Source organism: Vigna umbellata, chromosome 6, assembly GCF_029865625.1.
Source record: "Vigna umbellata cultivar VRB3 chromosome 6, Vumbellata_1.0, whole genome shotgun sequence".
NCBI classification, from domain to species: domain Eukaryota; kingdom Viridiplantae; phylum Streptophyta; class Magnoliopsida; order Fabales; family Fabaceae; genus Vigna; species Vigna umbellata.
In genome coordinates, this window is record NC_142170.1 from 29,198,071 (window position 1) to 29,218,110 (window position 20,040).

At 29.2% G+C, this 20,040-nt stretch overlaps 3 protein-coding genes across 3 annotated transcripts; all 3 read left to right on the top strand.

Annotated features, from left to right (window-relative positions):
* Positions 1 to 836: 836 nt before the first annotated feature.
* LOC148197175 (polygalacturonase QRT3-like) lies at positions 837 to 6,127 on the top strand. The gene is made up of 3 exons (XM_088093619.1): positions 837 to 935; positions 1,900 to 3,822; positions 5,907 to 6,127. Exons 1-2 carry the CDS (start codon positions 837 to 839, stop codon positions 2,902 to 2,904), a joined length of 1,104 nt encoding a protein of 367 aa, XP_087949745.1. The 3' UTR covers positions 2,905 to 3,822; positions 5,907 to 6,127.
* Positions 6,128 to 10,922: 4,795 nt separating this feature from the next.
* LOC148197176 (uncharacterized) lies at positions 10,923 to 11,421 on the top strand. The gene has a single exon (XM_088093426.1). It carries the CDS (start codon positions 10,976 to 10,978, stop codon positions 11,273 to 11,275), a length of 300 nt encoding a protein of 99 aa, XP_087949552.1. The 5' UTR covers positions 10,923 to 10,975; the 3' UTR covers positions 11,276 to 11,421.
* Positions 11,422 to 19,042: 7,621 nt separating this feature from the next.
* On the top strand, positions 19,043 to 19,678 carry LOC148197177 (uncharacterized). Its single transcript, XM_088092558.1, has one exon. The coding sequence runs from the start codon at positions 19,117 to 19,119 to the stop codon at positions 19,414 to 19,416; it is 300 nt and encodes a 99-aa protein (XP_087948684.1). The 5' UTR covers positions 19,043 to 19,116; the 3' UTR covers positions 19,417 to 19,678.
* Positions 19,679 to 20,040: the final 362 nt, after the last annotated feature.

A 20,040-nucleotide genomic window follows, 5' to 3' on the forward strand; every position in this document is an offset into this window, starting at 1 on the left:
AAATGGAATCATTTTAATTTATTTGCATTTTTCATCTTTGCACTGTAACTTACACATCATTTCGATCTTCACAATTAAACAATAAACAGTGTTTCTTATCTTAAAAATGTTTTGAAGGAAATATATCAATCTAATAAATATGTTAATTAATATTTCAACAAGATCCATTTAATTTTAGTGACTAAAATGGTTGAAAGATATTTAAAATATATTTGTTGGTGTAAATATTTACATATTAACAATTTCAGTAGTTTGATTACGTTATGATATTTTTTAATATTATATATTTACAAAATATTTAGTATATTAGGTAAAGTGTCACATGATTGTGATTTTTCTACTATTTATCATATATGTAATAGATTGTTATTTTATTAATATTGTTTAATATCAATCTTGATACTATTTGTTTTTATGAGATGAGTTTTAGGGTCCGAAAATTTATAAATACACATCATATTTCATCATGGAAATACACACTCTCTCATATTCTTTTTTACTCAAAAAATACAAATTCTCGTACTGACTTGAGTGTCAGATAGATTTTACAAGTAGATCTTTCTTTGTGTTCCAGCTTTCAACAAGGTTCATCAAAGATCTCAAAAGTCATCAAGATCTTGTTACATGTCCAAAGGATTGCTCCAAGTCCCCAATAAGAACATTTGGCGTCCATCATCAGACCCTGATAAAACTTTTCTCTAGTCTCACTCTATCATGGTTCACCACCTCAAGTCATGCTCAATTGTCATACAAGATGGAGCCCAACCCTATGACAAGCCTTTAGAATAAAATATAGACGTTGATCCAACAGAACGACCAATAATGCAAGCACTATGATGAGGAGCTTGCAACCTTGCGCACCCAACATCAAGCCAATCTCCAAGCGTTACCAGAAGCTCGTCGATTTGGGAATGGGAAACCTCCTCCACATCACTGTCCTCGACGGATGACCGTTCAACCAATAGTGCAGACGTACACTTATCTCCCTCACAAAAGCATCATGACAAGAGTCAGACACTGACACATCAAGGAAGCTTTCAGGAGGAGGATAGTGCAATTCCTTGATAGAGCACAATCTGTCACCTTGGTAAGACTCCCAAAAGAGCTGCAGTTGATCTGCTTAATGTAGGTCTCGTAAAGCTTGTAGCATGTTTTCATTTTTAAAAAGGTTTCAATTACTCTAGTTTTTGAAAAAAGTTTTAATTGCTTTCTAATTTTTGAAATATCCCTCAACTAAGTTTTTTTAAAAACACATGTTGTCATGTGTCAGGTCACTCGTGTAACATGTGATGTCACGTGATAAGATACTGTCACATATTTGTGTCATTATTTTGATTTCAATTTAGTTTCTTTGTCTTTTTGATTAAATTTAGTTTTAATTTTTTTTCAAATGAAAAAATATTTTATCTCTTCAAATTAAGACAATATTTACTAATTGTATATTTATACTAATATATATATATATATATATATATATAACTTATCCTAATTTTGTGAGTTGGACTTAAAATTCACTTTTTAAAGATTTAAATTACAAACTAAAAGGTTATCATATTAAAAGACGTATTAGTAATGATATTTGATCTTTAATTCCTTAATAATATCAAATGGTCTATTGGCACATTAAACTAGAACATAAAAAAATAGCAACTTTTGGAAGCTTGGCTTTGGCCAAACTTGAAATAGAAAAATGGTTTTAGGAATGGCTATCCATTTAATATTCAAAAGGAATATAGTCCTTTATCAACCTCTTCTTCTTTTCAGTCAATATTTTATTTTGTTCTTTTCTTAGACTTTTCATATTTCACCAATTCTTAGACACAGTGCTGCAGCAAATCAAGGCATAACTGAAGTTTTGGTCTTAGTTTGATAAAATTTTATCATTGAATGTTATAACAGATACATGGGGGAACTATAAGGGCCTCAAATAATTTTCCAGCAGATGGATATCTCATAGACTTGTCCACCACAGGAGAAAGAAATTCCTACAATTACGAGTACATAACTCTAAAGGATCTCTTGCTGGATTCCAACTTCAGAGGAGGGGGCATTTCAGTGAAAAACTCACTGAGAATCAACATAGACAATTGTTACATAGCACATTTCACCAACACTGGAATCTTAGTCCAAGGTGGTCATGAAACCTTCATCAGAAACTGCTTCCTTGGCCAGCACATCACTGCTGGAGGGGACAAACATGAAAGGAACTTCTCAGGCACTGGAATAAGCCTTCAGGGAAATGACAATGCAATAACAGATGTTGTGATTTTCTCTGCTGCCATAGGAATAATGGTCACTGGTCAAGCCAACACCATTTCTGGAGTGCATTGCTATAACAAGGCCTCTGGTTTTGGAGGCACTGGAATTTATTTGAAACTTCCTGGTTTGACACAAACTAGGATAGTGAATTCTTACATGGATTACACCAATATTGTTGCAGAAGACCCCGTTCAACTTCATATCTCTAGCAGTTTCTTCCTTGGTGATGCTAACATTGTGTTAAAATCAGTAAAAGGGATTGTGAATGGTCTGAACATTGTTGATAACATGTTCTCTGGCTTAAATCATGGGGTTGATGTGGTCAAGTTGGACCAATCAAACGGTCCCTTTAATCAAATTGATCAAGTTTTTGTGGCTAGGAATGTTGTGAAGGGTATGAACTTAAAGGCCACAGTTGCAAAGATGACTATGCAAGGGAATGGAACCTCATGGACTGCTGATTTTAGCAAACTTTTGCTTTTTCCTAACCTTATCAAGCATGTTGTGTATACTTTGATCGTTAATGGCAGCACCTTCCCAAATCATGCTCTCAGAAATGCGTCTCATAATCGGGTTGTGATTGAAGCAAATGAGGCCGTGACTGCAAATGTTTTTGTCGCTGTGGATCAAAGTATTGCAAGTTAGAGATGTTCTGATTGAAGAGGGAATTGTGCATACGCGTGATTACGAATTCACGAATTCTTTCTTTCTTTCGGCAACATTAAAGGCAACTTTGTAACCATACTACAAATTTTGAGACCGTATGTTTCAAATTTGTTGAATACATTTAAATGTAAATAAAGGAACGATGGTTATAGGTTAATTAAAATGAGATGATATTTTAACAATTTTTTTATTATACACGTGTCATTATTTTATTGATCCGTATATTTAAAATAGATTAATCATGTTGTATTAAAAAAGTTGTCAAAAAAATATTAAAAAAATATTTTCTTAATTAAAAATAATACCAATTTATTATAATAAAAAACACACACATATTGTAAGGACCGAGTGTCCTTTTTAATTTTATAAAAGAAGAAGTGGTGGGGGAAGGGAGGCACGTTCCTGGAAGTGGAAGTGGGCGGCTGCACTTGGAGAAAGTGGAGGGGCTCCCTGTCTGCAGAGTGGTGCAGCTGGTGGATGGTGGGTCTTCCCACTTTGAAGTGCTCCAACCACCATGAGACCACCATCCTCACTTTCATAATGGGCACAACACTAAGAAGTGGAAGGGAACGACTGAGGTTCGTTCAGCAGTGGAGTGCACATTTTCTTCCTCTTAAAGGGAGGGTTTCGTGAATTCAGGGGAATTTTTGGGAGTTGGGCAGAGTGGGAGAGTTGCTGAAAAATCTAGAAGAAGAAAAGGAGAGCTGGCACTGTAGTGGAGGACTGGAACGGCAGAGGAGGAACACAGTGCAGAGATTGATTCAAGAAGAGTGTTGGTGCTGTAATTGGAGGAGTGAAAAGCTTACTGCAAGATCTGGGAGAGGAGAAATAGAGAGCTTTCGGAATTGGAAGGAGATCCGCACACTGCATTTCAAGATTCAAGGAAGTCTTCAAGAGGTAAGGGGGGATTTTCTGTGTGATGGTAGTTGTTGCATGATGTAGATGCTGGAAATTTGAGATTTTGTGTATGGTTGGACTGAAAATGATATATTGATTCATGTATGTAATCTTGTATGTTTTGGAATTGAAGGAAATTAGGATTTTATAGCTTTTTAGTTATTTGGAGAGGAAGTGAGGTAGTGATTTTGAGTATTTGGGGTCTAGAGTGTTATTGAACATTTGGAACAGTTTCACCCACTAGATTATGACTTGTTTGAGTCACTAAATTGATCAAAATAGGTGCAAAGTAGTGGAATTGGATTTTGAGTATCAAAGTTATGAAAATTGGTGTTTTATGGTTAAATTGGAGTATGAATCCCTTAAGAATTGAATAAGGAACGGTTATAATCAATTAGGTATGTTCAATCAAGTATAAAACAAGAATTAAGGGTGTTAAAAGTTGATAAAAAGGGTTGAAAATGGTAAAACGAGGTTCTGGCCTCAATCTGCAGAATTCTGCATTCTGCAGAATTCACGCCCGGCGCCTCTGTCGCGCCAGGCGCCCGGCGCAAGTGGCCTGATGTTGTGAGCGAGCGTTCGTCCCACTGTGCGCTTCCGCGTTCGTCAGCGTTCGTTTAGATTACGAGCGTTCGTCCAGACTGCTCAGCAGTGAGCGTTCGTCCAGACTGTTCGGCAGTGAGCGTTCGTCCAATTGTTTAAATGACGTTCGTCCATGTAATGTTATTCCTAGTATTCGGAAATGACGTTCGTCCCAATAGTGTTGAATCGATTTTAGCGTTCGGCCTGTTGAATCTTATAGTGTTCGTCCAATTAGCAAAGTAGCGTTCGGTAATTGTGTTCAAGTGGTTTAAGCGTTCGGCCTTTATAAGATATTATAAGTTTGGAATCTTGAGCGTTCGGTCCTAATTGGATAAATCTTAAGTTCGAAATCTCTGAACGTTCGGTCTTATAAGCGACTTATGACGTTCGTCCAAAGGGTGTTAGCGTTCGTTCAGATAGCGTTCGTCCAAATGGTTTAGATGATGTTCGTCCAAAGGGTGTTAGCGTTCGTTCAGATAGCGTTCGTCCAAATGGTTTAGATGACGTCCGTCCAAAAGAATTGTGGTGACGTTCGGCCAAATAGTGTTCGGCCTAGTGTTTAAAAAGGGCGCTCGTCCGGTAACGTTCGTTCCACAAAATAGTGTTCGGATGAATAGTGTTCGGATGAATAGTGTTTGAATGAATAGTGTTCGGATGAATAGTGTTTGGATGAATAGTGTTTGAATGAATAGTGTTTGGATGAATAGTGTTTGAATGAATAGTGTTCGGATGAATAGTATTCGGATGAATAGTGTTTGGATGAATAGTATTGGGTTCAAAGTTGATTTTCTCTAGAATTGAATTATGTGTGTTTACTTTGCATAGTGTTGGGGAGTGCCAGCAGACTATGCGAGTGTAAAGAGGAATCATGTGTGTTTACTTTGCATAGTGTTGGGGAGTGCCAGCAGACTATGCGAGTGTGAAGAGGAATCGTGCGTGGTTACTTTGCATAGTGTTGGGGAGTGCCAGCAGACTATGCGAGTGTAAAGAGGAATCGTGTGTGTTTACTTTGCATAGTGTTGGGAAGTGCCAGCAGACTATGTGAGTGTAAAGATGAATCGTGTGTATTTATCTTGCATAGTGTTGGGGAGTGCCAGCAGACTATGCGAGTGTAAATATGAGTCGTGTGTATTTATCTTGCCTAGTGTTGGGGAGTGCCAGCAGACTATGCGAGTGTAAATATGAGTCGGGTGTATTTGTCTTGCATAGTGTTGGGGAGTGCCGACAGACTATGCGAGTGTAAAGATGAGTCGTGCGTGTTTACCTTGCATAGTGTTGGGGAGTGCCAGCAGACTATGCGAGTGTAAAGATGAGGGTGTGAACTGTGGGTTAATGAGTATTCCTTAACTGTTCTTTTGTATGAATCTATGTATGATACCATGAGTTAACTGTGATATTGATATAACATGCTTTTTATATCTAGCTCACCCTTGCATTGTTTGTGTTGTGTGCCAATTTGGTTATATGTCTTTGGCGATGATCATCCACTTGGATGGGAGCAGATGCTGTCGGGAAGAGTCATTTGGAGCAAGAGCTGGGGAATACCGAGATTGTGGAATAGTCTTCTTAGGAATTTCCTATCTGAACATGTGTAGTGTTCGAACCTATAAACTGTTTAAGTTTAAATTTTCGTTTCTTTTATTTCTGGATGACTGTAATTTCACATTTAATTACACGTCATACTCCGACTGTTCTCTTTATTGGAATGTTGACGTCTTTATTATGTAATAATTGTTATTATATAATCGGGATGTTACACACATATATATATATATAATAATATAAAATGTATTTTATAAATTAATTTTATAAAATTAAATTAAGTTTAAATTTATATAATAAAATAATATTAAACCTCGTTTAAAATCAATTTTAATCATATTTATTATTTTTTAACTCGTCGTATCAATATTATACTCAGTTTCATAGTGTATAATATATAAAAAATATTATATTTAATTATATAATTTATAATATATAAGTGATTATAAATTTTATTTTACATAAATATTGTGAAATTAAATTATTTAATTTTCTTTATATATTTTAGAAAATAAAATTTTATATTAGTTTGGATAAACCACTCCCACACGTAAAATGAATATTTTGAAATTACATAGATATTACTAATAGAATCACTTAAATAATAATTAAAAGATAAAATTTAGCCACTTGAATATTTTTAGTATCAAGTTACAATACTACACAATAATATATAATCAATGCAAACAAAACTTGCTTCTATTTTGAAGGTTTTAACCTACACAATTATTTTAGATGACTTTTGTTTAAAAATGCTAACATAATATTGATATGTTGTAAATTAATTAATTGGTTATTGCTTATTCTTCATATAAGATTTTGTTTAAAATTATTAATGCACGAGTTTCTTGTACAGAACTTTGACGCAGAGTTTTTAACTCATTAGTCCATTTTAGTATGTCGTGTTTGGTTCATCAATTTACCAAGTCAAAGACAAGAAGAGACGAATTTATCCACGAACTATTTTTTAAATAAAAATTAATTTAAAATATTGAATTTGATTATTATATTACTACGAAATATAGATAAATAATTAAAATAAAGTAATTTATTATGTAAATATAATATTAATTAATTAATTAAAATTTAAAAAATATTTATAATATACTTTTAATATATATATATATATATATATATATATATATATATATATATATTTGAAAATACAAAAATAAAAATATAGTTGAGGGGTTATTCCGCCAATGTGCTCTTTGGTAAAGATTTTGAGCTTGTTCACCTACGATGGACTAACATACTTCCATTCCAATTGAGTTGCTTCTAAAAAAAGTTAAAAATTAAAAGTAGCTTCTAGAAGAAAATATTCCAGAGTTTATATTGCTTTCTATTTTTCAAAATTATGGTAGTTCTAAATCTGATTTTGTCTTTAGTTAAACCTTTTATGTATTTCTTTACTTCATTGCATTCTTTTCCAGAAACACCACTAAAAGTGAATAGATAAATTAATTTCTCACAAAGAGAAAAAACAACACAAAAAAAATAGAAAAAACTAACAAGAACGGTGACTATTGACTTGGAGATTGTAGTTGAAGTGTGAAACTAAAGATTTTTAATTTTTATGCCAACAAATTCCAGCGAAATGTAACTAATCCTTTGAACGTTAATAGAATTTGGAACCCAAATTTCTTTACATTCTATTTTCAAACAAATCTAGAGGGAAGAAAGTGGAATTTGAAAATGGAATCATTTTACTTTATTTGCATTTTTCATCTACACATCATTTCGATCTTCACAATTATTAAACAATAAACAGTGTTTCTTATCTTAAAAATGTTTTGAAGAGAATATATATATTCAATCTAATAAATATGTTAATTAATAGTTCAACAAGATCCATTCAATTTTAGTGACTAAAATGGTTGAAAAATATTCTAAAATATATTTGTTGGTATAAATATTTACATATTAACAATTTCAATAGTTTGATTACGTTATGATATTTTTTAATATTATATATTTACAAAATATTTAGTATATTAGGTAAAATGTCACATGTTTGTGATTTTTCTACTAATTATCATATATGTAATAGATTGTTATTTTATTAATATTGTTTAATATCAATTTTGATATTATTTGTTTTATCACATGAGTCCTAGGGTTCGAAAACCTATAAATACACATCATATTTCATCATGGAAATACACACTCTCTCATACTCTCTTTTACTCAAAAAATACAAACTCTCGTAGTGACTTGAGTGTCAGATAGTCTTTTACAAGTAGATCTTTCTTTGTGTTCCAGCCTTCAACAAGGTTCATCAAAGATCTCAAAAGTCATCAAGATCTTGTTACATGTCCAAAGGATTGCTCCAAGTCCCCAATAAGAACATTTGGCGTCCATCGTCGGACCCTGATAAAACTTTGCTCTAGTCTCACTCTATCATGGTCACCACCTCAAGTCATGCTCAATTGTCATACAAGATGGAGCCCAACCCTATGACAAGCCTTTAGAATAAAATATAGACGTTGATCCAACAGAACGACTAATAATGCAAGCACTATGATGAGGAGCTTGCAACCTTGCGCACCCAACATCAAGCCAATCTCCAAGCGTTACCAAAAGCTTGTTGATTTGGGAATGGGAAACCTCCTCCACATTACTGTCCTCGACGGAGGACCGTTCAACCAATAGTGCAGACGTGACACTTATCTCCCTCACAAAAGCATCATGGCAAGAGTCAGACACTAACACATCAAGGAAGCTTTCAGGAGGAGGATAGTGCAATTCCTTGATAGAGCACAATCTGTCACCTTGGTAAGACTCCCAAAAGAAGTTTATCTGCTTAATGTAGGTCTCGTAAAGCTTGTAGCATGTTTTCATTTTTAAAAAGGTTTCAATTGTACTCTAGTTTTTGAAAGAAGTTTTAATTGCTTCCTAATTTTTGAAATATCCTTCAACTAAGTTTTTTTAAAAACACATGTTGTCATGTATCAGGTCACTCGTGTAACATGTGATGTCACGTGATAAGGTACTGTCACATATTTATGTCATTATTTTGATTTCAATTTAGTTTCTTTGTCTTTTTGATTAAATTTAGTTTTAATTTTTTTTCAAATGGAAAAATATTTTATCTCTTCAAATTAAGACAATATTTATTAATTGTATATTTATACTAATATTTTATTAAAAATGAATTTTTAATATATTACATTATTACATATTATTAATCCATGTTTTTTATAAGATTAAAACTAATTAACTATAAATATTTAAAAAAAAGTAAGTATTCAAAACTAATATATTATTACTTTATATTTTTATAAGAAAAAATTATTTCATACCATTTATACAAATAATGAATTTAGATATCTTTTAATTTGGACTAAATTTATTACTTATTGTATGAATATTTTTCTAATATTTATATTAAAATTTAGTACTTAAAGTCATGATTAACAAGGATTAATAATATATAATAATATAATATTTTAAAATTTTAATTTTAATAATAAAAAAAGTATAACATTTATATAATTAATAAATTTTGTCTCTATATCGTTCTAGTTTAAGAAAAATTATGAATAAATTAAATAAAAAAACTTTAATTTTTATCTTTCTAGTTTAAGAAAAATTATGAATAAATTAAATAAAAAAACTTAAATACAAAATTAAATTAAAATTAAAACAATAACATATGACATTAATATGTGTCACAGAATATGTTGACAAAAAAAAGTTAAAGAATAAAAAAAATTAAAAAACCAAAATTGATATGTGATATGTTGTTAACATTGTTAATAATTTAAAAGAAATCTAATTGGAACATTTTTAAAAAAGCAATTATGAAGAAAATAAATCGTTTTTAAAAAATTATGACTTGAAACTTTTTTAGAAATAGAATTCAAAACGTTAGAGATTTAAACTTAAAATAAAATACAAATAAATAGATGAGCAACAACACAAGGTAGGGAAGACATTAATTATGAATGTAAAACCTGGTCTGTATTGGCTATTGCTAACACAACTTTCATTTAATGCTAGAGACCCGTGACCAACTTAATTAAGTAATTAATTGTCCAACTATACTTAATTAATTAAATCAACAAGTTTTGTATGGATATGCTGACTAATAAAAAGGACATAATACATACATATATATATATATATATATATATATATATACATATATACATATATACATATATGTGTGTATATATATATATATATATATATATACACACATATATGTATATATGTATATATGTATATATATATATATATATATATATATATATATATATATGCTACAATATAAACTAGTACCAAGTTGAAGTGAATTATGCTACAATCAGTTACATGTACAATGATGATGGGAGTGTATCTGACAAACGTTACAAGGCACTGTAGCAATTTTATTTATTATTTATGTATTTTTATTTAATACTAAAACAAAGGATTAATGTTGTTTTTAGTTCCCAAAAAAAGTTCTACATTTTGGTTTCTGTTTTTCATCTTTTAAAATTAATAGCTTTTGCTTTTGGTTTACATATTTTTTAAATTACTTAAACTTTAGAAGTGCGTAAATTATACTCCCATGTTCCTCAATAAATAGTTTCAAATTAAAAGAAAAAAAATACTATTTTGTAAAGGATGTGTTTTTTTTTTTAAATTTGAATCTTACAAATTTGGATATCAGTATATATAATTTGATGATTTTTTTTTCTCATTCTCTCTCAATTTATAAATAAATAAACAAATCAAATTACTTTAAAAATGTACTCTTTGTTCAATAGTCCGTGGAACTACTTTGAGTTCATCATAAATGCACTCTTATATCTTGCGTCATGTGTGTTTTTTTTTTCAAGTGAAATCCAATAATTTGAATATACTAAATGAAAATAAATAATATTTGAAAAATGCTACTAGTTAAGTACTTGGGAGAATAAATTATAACTCAGTGAACCAGTTGTTGAAGATTCCTCCATTATTTTAGTGTAACAGAACTGGTACAAAACGCCAAGGACCTTCGCACAGATGAACCAAATTTCGAAGAAGAGAGAAGCAGAAAATGAAGAACAAGGGTTTGTACCTTGTGCTGGTGATCATGGTGGTCCACTTTCATCTGAGCATGGCAACTCCATGGAAAGAGATCGACTCCATCAGCAGTGACGTGGAATCGGAGTTCTTATTCGGTTCACATGTGGCCAGGATGCTATATGATGTCAGCCAATCTACGTCTGGCCAAACAGGTAATGCCAATAACCAAGCTGTAAATTGTCCACAGAGCAATGGTTATCGTAGCTGCTTGCCCTCCCAAAACGGTGGTGGCGCTAACAAAAACTGTGCTGATTACACCAGGAATTGCTGAGAACATGTTTCACTCTTTACAATTTCATTTCCAGTATTTCAAGGTTGTCGTGTGGAATATCAACTTCTTGTTTAATCTCTGTGTTGTAAGATTGATGTTGTCGTTGTCAGAAACCGCGTGTAAAACAGTTAATGCTTTGTGTGTTACCTGTGTTGTATTATTCTGTATCATCTCCGAATTACTGAATGTTGACAAGAATAATTCCATGCGAGATGGAAGAAAAGTTTGTGAGAAATAATACATTACCTAAAGGTAAATTCTGGAGTTTGTTTTCCACACTTTTTTATTAAAGTTGATTGAAAATGTAGAGTTTGACAGAAAGCATATAAAATAGGGATTTGTTGCTTGATAATATTAAAATCACAAGTTGGTGAACAAGATAATATGGATTTGACTTTAATATCTCAATGATTGGTTAGGCCATTGCGTTGTTCAGAATTATTCTTGGAACCAAATTCTCTTAAAACTTTACTTGTTTGGAAGCTCCCGAGTCATAAATTCAGTCATCAGTTGTGAAATTGCATGGCAGAGCTTGATTGCTATGGGGTGAGGAGAGTAAACTACGGTTTAAAAAGTTAATGTGTACTGTAATCATTGCATCGCAATTGCAATTTGTAGGTAAAAAGAGATTACAATAATTTTTTCGGTGTTGCTCCCTCCACCACCACCGTACCTTTCTTCCTTCACCTCCTCTTTATTATTTTGTACCTCACTAAAATTTTATTTTTAGGATTATTATTTTTTAATTTTACCCATTCACAACCTATTTCACTAATAACCTATTCTAATCCCGTACATGAGTAAAATACTTTTATTTCATTTTAACATTATATTTCTTCCTCTCTTTCTTTCGTCGTTGTGAGATACTACAAGTTGCAGTCTCTCTCGTGGTGCAGTGTCACTCTCATGGTGCAGTGCGTGGAGTGGTGCAGTGTGTGTCGTGCTTCCTCGTATTCGAATAAACCTTGAAATAAAACTCTAAAATAAAAAACGTAACCTTTAAACGGAGGTGACCTTCAACGGATGTCAACATCCTTCATTAGGGGACATCTGTTGAAGGATGTCACCTCCGTTGATGTATATTTCCTCACACTAGTTGATGCTCTGACGCTCCTCGATGTTCCTCCACACCACGGCAGCGACGCTCCTTCACACCATGGCGGCAATGAAAGCTTTCAAACCAAAAAAAAACTGGGAAGAGAAATGAATGGAAGTGCGGGGTGGGAAGGTGAAACGAAAATGGGAAAGGGAAAGAGAGTTCCGTAGGTGGGATAGGAAAGTAAAGTTACGGTTTCAAATTATTTAAAATAGGGTAGACCACTTTTAAATTTATTGACTTAGACCATTAGATTTTTTTTTCTAAATTAGACTCGTTTAAGTATAATTTCTTTTTGTGTAAGATTAAATTTCAATCATGTTTTTTTCTTTAAAAATTTTGCATGTTGTTTACGGTTGGAATTCTGATTTTAGAGGAACAAATTCTTTATGATATTTTTTTTTATAATTTCATAATGTATATACTTATTTACGATAAATTATACATCTTACTTATCATTTCTCTCGAATTTAGCTAATTGGCAGCACCTTCTTTTAGCACTATTATTTGTTATGTTCCTAGTGATTACCAAGTGGGTTTCAAATATTTTTGTTCAATTCCACGGTGGACATCAAACTATTTCGTTTATAAAGTCGAACGTTTACTTAAAACAATTTTCTTATCACGTGTTTTAATTTTATTTTTTCGATGAGTTGATATCCAACCAATCCGAATTACTTATTATAGATATTTCGATATTAAAGTCAGTTTAAGTTTAATCAGTTAAATAATTAATATTGTAATAATTGTGTAGTAAAAGGTTTCAATAATCATAGTTTGTACTTGTATTTATAATTTTAAACCTTTTGATTAGAGTTCACCTGATCGAATTTTTTTGACCAATCATTCTCATTTATACCTACGATTGGTCATCTCATCTTGAACTTTATATACATATCGTGCAAAATAAAATTCCGGAAGATGTTTCTTTATTATTGCACACAACACTCGCCGTTGCAAAGAAAAGGGAGAGAATTCTGCGTAGGGAAAAAAACTTGCTTCGAAAAGTTTTTTTCAAAATATATTTTTGTATTTTGGAAAGTATTTTTTTTGGAACATATTTTATGCGGAGTATTTTGAAAAATTCATTCAAGAAGACATTATATGAATTTTGGGAAGTTTATTTTGAAAAGGTTGTTCTGGAAGAAAATTTAATTTGGAATTCTAGAATATATATTCTGGAAGCTGTTTTTCAGAAGGTAAAATGGTTATTTTGAAAATGAAGTGGGTGCGCTAAGAAATAGATTTGGTGCAGGAAGTATAGGAAAATGCAGCCCTGCGGCCCATATAAGACCCAAAGAAAAGAAAGCTAAGAAAAAACGAAAATGTCTTAAACAATAGTGTTGCTCCCTGCACCACCACCAAATCCTCCTTACACCACTCCATATCTAATTTGCGCTTCCAATTTCACCTTTAACAAATGTCAACAATTGTTTCACTTTCAATATCAACAGATGTTGATATCCGTCAACAGATGTGACCACATCCGTAACCTAAAAACTAAAATAAAAATAAATAAATAACGGATGTGCAACATCTATTTAACTAATAATAATATAAAAATATTATAATAATTAATTAAATAATAATATATAAATTAAATTAATAAAAATTATTTTATTAAATAAAATAAAACTAATTTATTTATAATTATGTAATAAATTTTTAAAAAAATTAAATAATATTTATATATTAATTTTAAATATAATAAATTAAATAAACTAAAAAAACTTACGACACATCCGTGGAACATCTGTTTACTTAATAACATAAAATTTTATAATAATTAATTAAATAATAATATATAAATTTAATTAATAAAAATTATTTTACTAAATAAAGTAAAACTAATTTATATATAATTACATAATAAATTTTTAAAAAAATTAAATAATATTTATACATTAATTTAAAATATAACAAATTAATAAAAAAAACTTACGATGTGACACATCCGTTACTTAATAACATAACTTTTTTTATAATAAATAATTAAATAATAATATATAAATTAAATTAATAATAAATAATTAAATAATAATATATAAATTAAATTAATAATAATTATTTTATTAAATAAAATAAAACTAGATTATATATAATTATATAATAAATTTTAAAAAATATAATAAATTAATAATAAAAAAAACTCAATGGATAGTTTTGAAATTTAAAAAAAAATGTGATGATACATGAAACAATGTAAGGTGATATGGGGAGTAATCCTCCTTAAACAAATCCCTCTCGAGGTTGAACCACCTTATACTCCAAATTATCTTAAAGAGGCAAATTATCATCAAGAGAGGAAAAGTCATCCTCAAATAATCCATATGTAGAGAGTGAATCTTCATCTAATTTAAAAAAAAATATTAGATGTATTAAATTTGTAATCATATTATATTTTATTAAAATCAAATTTATAACTCTATTAAACGTTGTATTTGTGACCGTATTAAGAATTTAATTTTAAACAAGTTTTAATTTATGTAGTAAGAAATTAATTTCAGAAGTATTTTAACGATATTGATGTATGCGGATTAATATACTTTTAAGTACTTTCATACCATTAATGATATAAAATAGAATAATAACATGAGAAGCATAATCAAATAATTTAATTCATATTTATATTAAACAGGCATTAGTTAACCTAAGTAATGATAATTTATGTCTTTTAACTTAGTGATTTAAGGTTTAAATTCTTCCTATTGCCACCTTGATAGAATAAAAGGTTTTGGAAAACTTTAAGAAAAAGAGAAAAGTCATAGAAGAAATATAAAAAAACAGCTGGAAACCTTATCATCTTTTCGAAGGGAACTCACAATCAAGTCCCTACATGTTTCACTCCTATTGATTAGTTTTTATCAAATTAAATCAGACATATGGATAAAAAAACAGAGAAACTCCTTAATCTCTTCAACTTTTATGAGTAAAACAATAAAGAACTTCCTAATGTCTCACCAACCAAATTAATCTAAGAATAATTATTTTAAAAGAACTTTTTTATCTAACTAATGGGTTTAAGAAATAATGTATATTTATTTATTTTTTTAAATAAGAGTTATATATATAAATATATATATATATATATATATATATATATATATATATATATATATGATGTTTAAATAGAGTTGTAAAAAAAAAGTCATTCGATTTTTATGCATGAATAATTCAATTCGATTTATTTATTAATAAATTTAAAAAATTTAAGTTCAACTCGACTTATCTTATTGATTTCCTTAGTTAAAAAACATTATAACTTCTTTTCTTTAATCTAGCTTTTCTTTAATACATAATCAAAATTCAAAAAGTTCAAATTTATTTTAATTTTTTTCTTTTCTTATTTTAGACAATAAATAAATTATTTATCTAAAAAATTAAATAATAATTCTAAATAAAATATAAAAAATCTAAAAGAAATTATGTGTGGTTAGTGAATTAATCCAAGTAATCCAGATTTATAGTGAATAAGTCTATTTTTGACCGTATTAAAATTGGTAACTTTTTAAATTCAACTCAATTTGAATCTAGATTGATTCAAATTTTAACCCATTTTGATAATTTTATATTTAACCATTCATGAAATTCTCTTGAATGTAATTTTTAAAATAACTTCATCTTTCATGTTTTTTTAAATATTTAAAATGAGTAAGATATTTTTTAAGGTTATTTAAGTTTTTCCAAACCATACACACTACAAGGAAAACTGCTATAGTTGTTTCCTTTTCAGTGTTTATTCCTTTCAAAATTGTTTAAGAACAGCAAAGAAATTTGAGTGGAAAGCTTTTTCGAATAGACTTGTGTTAGCGTGTGAGCCACCAATGGATTTTAAAAAATCTGGGTAATAAAAACAAAATATATATATCTTGGTTACATGAAAAATAGTATTAAAAGAATTAGCATGATGGAAGTATAAGAAAACTCTATACAGAGTATAATAACAAAATATTGAAAAATTAAGGAAGGATAAGTCTTTCCATAGTACAAAGCATGGGTCCATCTTTGCGTCAAGTCAATTCTCCTCAATTAAAAAATAAATAAAACAAATGTCTCTAAAATTCCAAAATACATATGTGAGGTATATATAATTTTAACCTAATTTTCGATATTTTTTATTAAATATTTTCTTATGAGTACACTTTATTACAGATTTAACACTCAAATATGTAAAAACAATAAGAGAACACATTTTATCTTCCCTTTTAAGTGAAGTGTTGCCTAAAATTGAATTATCTTCATTTAATATTAGATGTTCTTCTATTTAGCATGTGCTTCATCTTAGTACTTTTTTTATATTAGGAGTGAAATAAAAAGAAGAAGAAATATATAAGGGGAAGAACAGGATGAAAGACATATACTATTAAGAAGATAAAAATGAAAGAAAAGAAAATAAAAATTTATTTTTATTTGGATGAGTAAAAAGGAATTTACATAAAAAAAAGTGATATAAAAATATTTATATTGTGAGATCCTAAAAGTTTTAATAATTAGAAAATTATGTAAAAGATTAAACTATTTATTAGTATAATTTAAATATTTATTTTATTTTAAAAGATTTTTTAAAACACGAAATTTGGTAAATAATTATTCAATTTTAAAAAATATAATTAGATATTATTAGATATTAGGATATTATTATAGTGTTACAAATTAAATAATATATTGGGATATTGTTAGATGTAATTAGATATTATTATTAGATAATAATAATAATAAATAGTATTTCTCATATTAAGTTTATAAATATGAGAGGACTATGTTTATGAACGAATTTTAGTAGAAATGATGACATATGAAAATGGAGAAAATCTTAAGGATTGAGTTTTGAAGAGGTGAAGGAAGGAGTGAACCGCAAGTAGGATGAACTTACATTTATGTTTTCTTTCTTATTTTTTATTTGTAAGTGATGTAATATTTTATGAGTCTAAATGTGGAGTAGATATTATTTAGTGTTATTATAATGACATGTTAATATATACTTGTTTGGAAACATAAATATATGTGTGTGTAGTGACTCAGAAAAAGGTATGAGTCTTTGTCCGTAAAACTCTCTAGGAGAGTCGTGAAAAATAGAACTTGAAAACTCAGTCCTAAGAGAGAGGGAGGAGTGAACTTCTTTCATAAGACTCTTGGTGTGTTAGCTTCACAAGAGCGAATGACGGATAAACTATGTGTGGTTGTACAGTTGATGAAGTTCACTTGTAAGTCTCTATGAGAGAGCAGTGAGAAGTGAAATTCGTCTATAAGACTCTAGGAGCAACAAAGAGTCAAGAACTTAATATTTATTTAGTTTTTGGAGAACAAAATGTAAAAAACACTATAAGAGGGTGTAACAGATATGAAAGTAGTTTATTAGGTGGCTTTGGATAGTCATGCCTTGTGTTGAGACATTTGTGAGTTGAGCTGGTGTGTGAAATTATTAGTGGTTACATTGTTAAGTTTAGGTTGTTTAAATTTGTATGTTAGCTAATCCATTTGTTTTGATGGTTATAGTTTTCATTTGTGATAATCGTTTTTATACAAGAAAAGATGATAGTAGAGATGTTGAGGAAGGATGGTCAATATCGTTAAATGTTTGGAATAAAGTTTATTTGTAGAACAACATCTTTTTATTAAGATTTTCAATCAAATAGGACAAAGTTTTATTTTTAAATTATGTAATTTATATTAATTATAAATTTTAAGAGATGAAAAATTAAGTATTACATATATATTTATATAAAATTATTCTTTTCATTATATTTTAACATTTTTTTAACTGTTTTAATAAATATTTAACTTTCAATTTCTTTTAATAAAAATATCTCCTTCGTGTGAAAAAAAAATTATCCCCTTAACATTTCGTGTGAATTTGGAAGAGAATTGTTTTTAATGAGTAAAAAAAACGATCATTTATTTTTTTTTCTTAAACAACAATTTAATATATTCTGTTTAATTTTATTCCATTTCCAAAAAGACAAAGACAAACCTCAAATTTCATCAATCTCAATACACTAACCAAATTTTGTTTAACTAAAAGAACAAATTATGTTCAATCAAATGTTAGTCTTTATTGTCTACTTATAATAAATATAGGCTTATAATGACAATTTTCATAAATAAAGTTGATCGAAGAGAGAATACATGTTATGCAAAAAAATGAAAGAAAATTTAGAAAAGTGTTAAGAAAAAGGTAGGATTATTCTAATGAGCGTCGTATCTATATTCTTAATAAAAATAAATTTAAATCTATTAAATCATTTTTGTAAAAAAATCAATTAATCAAATTTAGTGTTCTTTAAAAAAAATATCATTATCAATTTTATGTTAAAAGATTTTTTAATCTTTAAATTTAAACACAAAATTAAAATTTATTTATGTTTTAAAATTCATAAGCGATTTTTAAACTTAAAAACTAAATAAATTAATCATTTTAATTCAATTACACAAACTTTTCTTTACGCATTAAAGGATATTTTAAATTAATATCTGAATTAAAACTTCATAAATAATCTTTAAAAAGCTCAAATATAAATTTAAAATATTATTTAACATGTTAAAATGAATTTTATTTATTATTATTTTTTTAAGCTGAAAGAGTAAAATGTATTTAAATTTAGAGAAAAAAAAATGAATTCAAATTTGAAGTGTGTTAAAGAAGATTCCTCAATTATTTTAGCATAACCCAACAGTACAAAAGCGACAGAGGTCTTCACTGTGAACCATAACCTCGTTTGTCCAGTGAGAACACTGTTCCCAAAAGATGAAGAAGGGCCTCTCGCTTGTGCTCCTCATCCTTCTCATCCACCACAACCTTCTCAACGCCGACAACTGTGTCACAGAGGATTGCCTCATCGCCAACGATTTGGAATCAGAATTCTCGTTTGGCTCTCATGCCGCAAGAATGCTCTACGATGTCAGCCAATCACAGACAGGCAAAACAGGCAACGGCAACAACAAAGCTGTAAATTGTCCACAAAAACAAGGTTACCGCAGCTGCATCCCATCTCAAAACGGTGGTGGCCCCAACAAAAACTGTGCTGAATATACTAGAAACTGCTAAGAACATCTTCCAATTTCGTTTCTCGTTTTGAGGTTAACTGTTTAAAGTTCCATTTCTTGTTTTAAGGTTGTCTTCCATCCTCAACTGTTTAGTCTAATTTCATTTCCCTGTCTTGTTATTCATACTTCAATTGTGTTGTACTGTTACTGCCTCTGTATTATCATATCATCTGTACTCTCTCAGTTTATCAATTTGTGCTTGAGAATAATTCCATGTAAGATTGCCAATAATAAATCACTTCCTCTGCACAGGGTTTCTTCAATTTTTGTTTTTCATAAATTTTTTCAGATGTTTTGCATATCCTCACTGTTATATATATATATATATATATATATATATATATATATATATATATATATATATATATATATATATATATATATATACTTGTAAGAATTTCTCGGTGGTTGATCGTTCTGGAAAAGTGAAGTTGAGAGGATGAAAAGAAGAAACTGTCAAAATTAAGAACAACTGAATTTCTGAAATGATTTTGATTGGAGCAGGATATCAAGTAATAAAGTGGAAAAAATATTCTGCATATTTTTTAGGTATAAACTGAATCTCAGTAGTATGGGGATGTTTTAAGGTATGGAAAGTTTGACTCGTGAAAATAATTAAGATTGC